Below are 1,996 nucleotides of genomic sequence, written 5' to 3'. Positions count from 1 at the left end.
CATTAAATTCCAGTGAAATATATTTATGTTTGTGGTTGTAATGTGACAAAATATGGAAAAGTTCAAGGGGTATGAATACTTTTGCAAACCACTGTATTTGCTTATAGTTTTAACAGGGTGAAAGCAATGTTAGGACAAGATTTCACACTTTTTAAACCTCAAACATCTATTTTGTTTTCTTCTTCTGTGTCACTGATATTTAAATAATAAACAGCCATTTTTTAAGTTTGTGGAGACTAAACTGGTGAAGATAATATAATTTTCAATTGTTAAAAAGCATGTATCTGTATTGTTCTTCTCTCTAGTCCACACTGCAGGTCCGGAATGTGACAGTGACTGGATACAGTACCCTGGTTTGTCTCTTCACACCTGACACCTCATACACCATGAGGCTTCGCAATCGTTACCTGGGCCTGGCCAGCCCATGGAGCCAATGGAGCAATGCACTGCAAGGAAGGACATCAGAGGCTGGTGAGCAGAAACAAAATCTTTAAACAGCTGAAAATAATGAAATCAATGTGAACGTATAGCGACGCTTCTTCTCAGAAGAGGACAGAAACACAGAAATGAAAGGAGTGTTTAGTTCTACTTACAATCTTGCAGATCTCACAAAACGTCCTGCTTCTTTAGAAGATGAGTGAATAGAGTTGGCAAAAAAGCTGAGTAACTTCTTTAATCTGCAGCTAATTTTGTCTATGTTCAGTGTTTTCACATGTCACATCATATTTTGTTCTCTTCACAACCCTTTTTATCCACTTTTGTGTAAGTTGTATTAGCTCAGATTGGAATTAGTAATGTTCTTTTCAATAGTTATTAATAACTAACACATTTTTAGTTGTGACATCAGTCAAGAAATAAAAAATATGGGGAAAAGGGCAGTACTCTTCCTCCTTGTTAGACTGGTTGTCATTTTTGAGAAAGACTTGTTTCATAAGCTTGAAAAAAGGGGGCCTTTATTAAGCTAGCCATTAGCTTAGCCTGGATGAAAACTTTTGCCCTTTTCTCTAAACTCTCTATGCTTTATGACCGATGCCACGGCTGATAAGGTACTTTACATTTGTTATGGCAAGCTCCACTTGCTGACATGACTCCCTTAAAAATGACACAATTTAAAACCAGAAAAACAGATGCAACGCTCCCTCCAGTTTGGTGACGACTGATTTACTGGTCAGTCTACGTTCCAACCCTCACCTGCGGTCAGGAGATATGGATCATGGCCAAAAGCACCAGATCCAAGCAGCTGAGATGAGCTGCACCTCAGGGTGGCTGCACTTAGCTTTAGAGATAAGCTCTGTCATCTGTGCAGATCTCAAACTGCAGCAGCTTCAAAACTTTACCGAGTCAGTGCTACAGTCTCAAAGTGATGTCATGGTGGTGAAGTGGCATCAAAGTGCCTCCTGAGGAGTGCCCAACCATAATCATAATATTAAAAAATGAAAAATATGTTCTTGTTTGAATGATCTTTGTGATTAAATGTTACTGTCAAGTTTTCCTTTGTGTTTCAAACATTGCTTTGGGAAGCAATTAGGGCTGTATTTGTGCTTTCGCTGCGAGTGGAAAGTGTCGTAATGTTCCTGATCAACATGCTCAGATCCCTCTAATTGCTTCACTAAATCTGATTTGTGTTTCAATTCAACAGCTCCGTCTGCAGCACCGGCTCTCTGGAGGCAGGTCAGACGTGCCGACAGGTTTGGATGGCGGCTGGTTTCTCTGCTTTGGAAGGTGTGTGTGTGTTTGAAACTGTGTGTTGAGGTGTTGAATACTCTTCTCTGCTTCATTTGTTTCTCTGTGCCTCCTCACTTTGTGCTTGAGAGATGCAGTGTAATAATCTTTAGATGCCATGAGTTCTCAATCCTTCCTTTTAGATCTTTCTGAAAATCCCTCATTAATTGCTTTATTTTTTTGGCACTTCAGTAGAAAAAAGAACTGAATATTAATAATAGTTTCTTAATTTCTTCATCATCAGTGACTTTTTTTTTTTGTTTGGGCAGAACCC

General features: G+C 39.1%; 1 protein-coding gene across 1 annotated transcript in view; it reads left to right on the top strand.

The window, feature by feature from the left end:
- The window catches only part of LOC106528396 (interleukin-31 receptor subunit alpha), a gene marked incomplete in the record, with an annotated part of 33,834 nt that overhangs the window by 18,441 nt on the left and 13,397 nt on the right, over positions 1-1,996 (top strand). The window contains 1 exon segment of the mRNA XM_014023548.1: positions 1,640-1,722. Coding sequence (XP_013879002.1) covers positions 1,640-1,722 — 83 coding nt within the window.

Source organism: Austrofundulus limnaeus, unplaced genomic scaffold (genome assembly GCF_001266775.1).
Source record: "Austrofundulus limnaeus strain Quisiro unplaced genomic scaffold, Austrofundulus_limnaeus-1.0 Scaffold376, whole genome shotgun sequence".
Taxonomy (NCBI): Eukaryota; Metazoa; Chordata; class Actinopteri; order Cyprinodontiformes; family Rivulidae; genus Austrofundulus; species Austrofundulus limnaeus.
The sequence above is the reverse complement of the archived record's forward strand: the minus strand, read 5'-3'. Positions and strand labels throughout refer to the sequence as shown.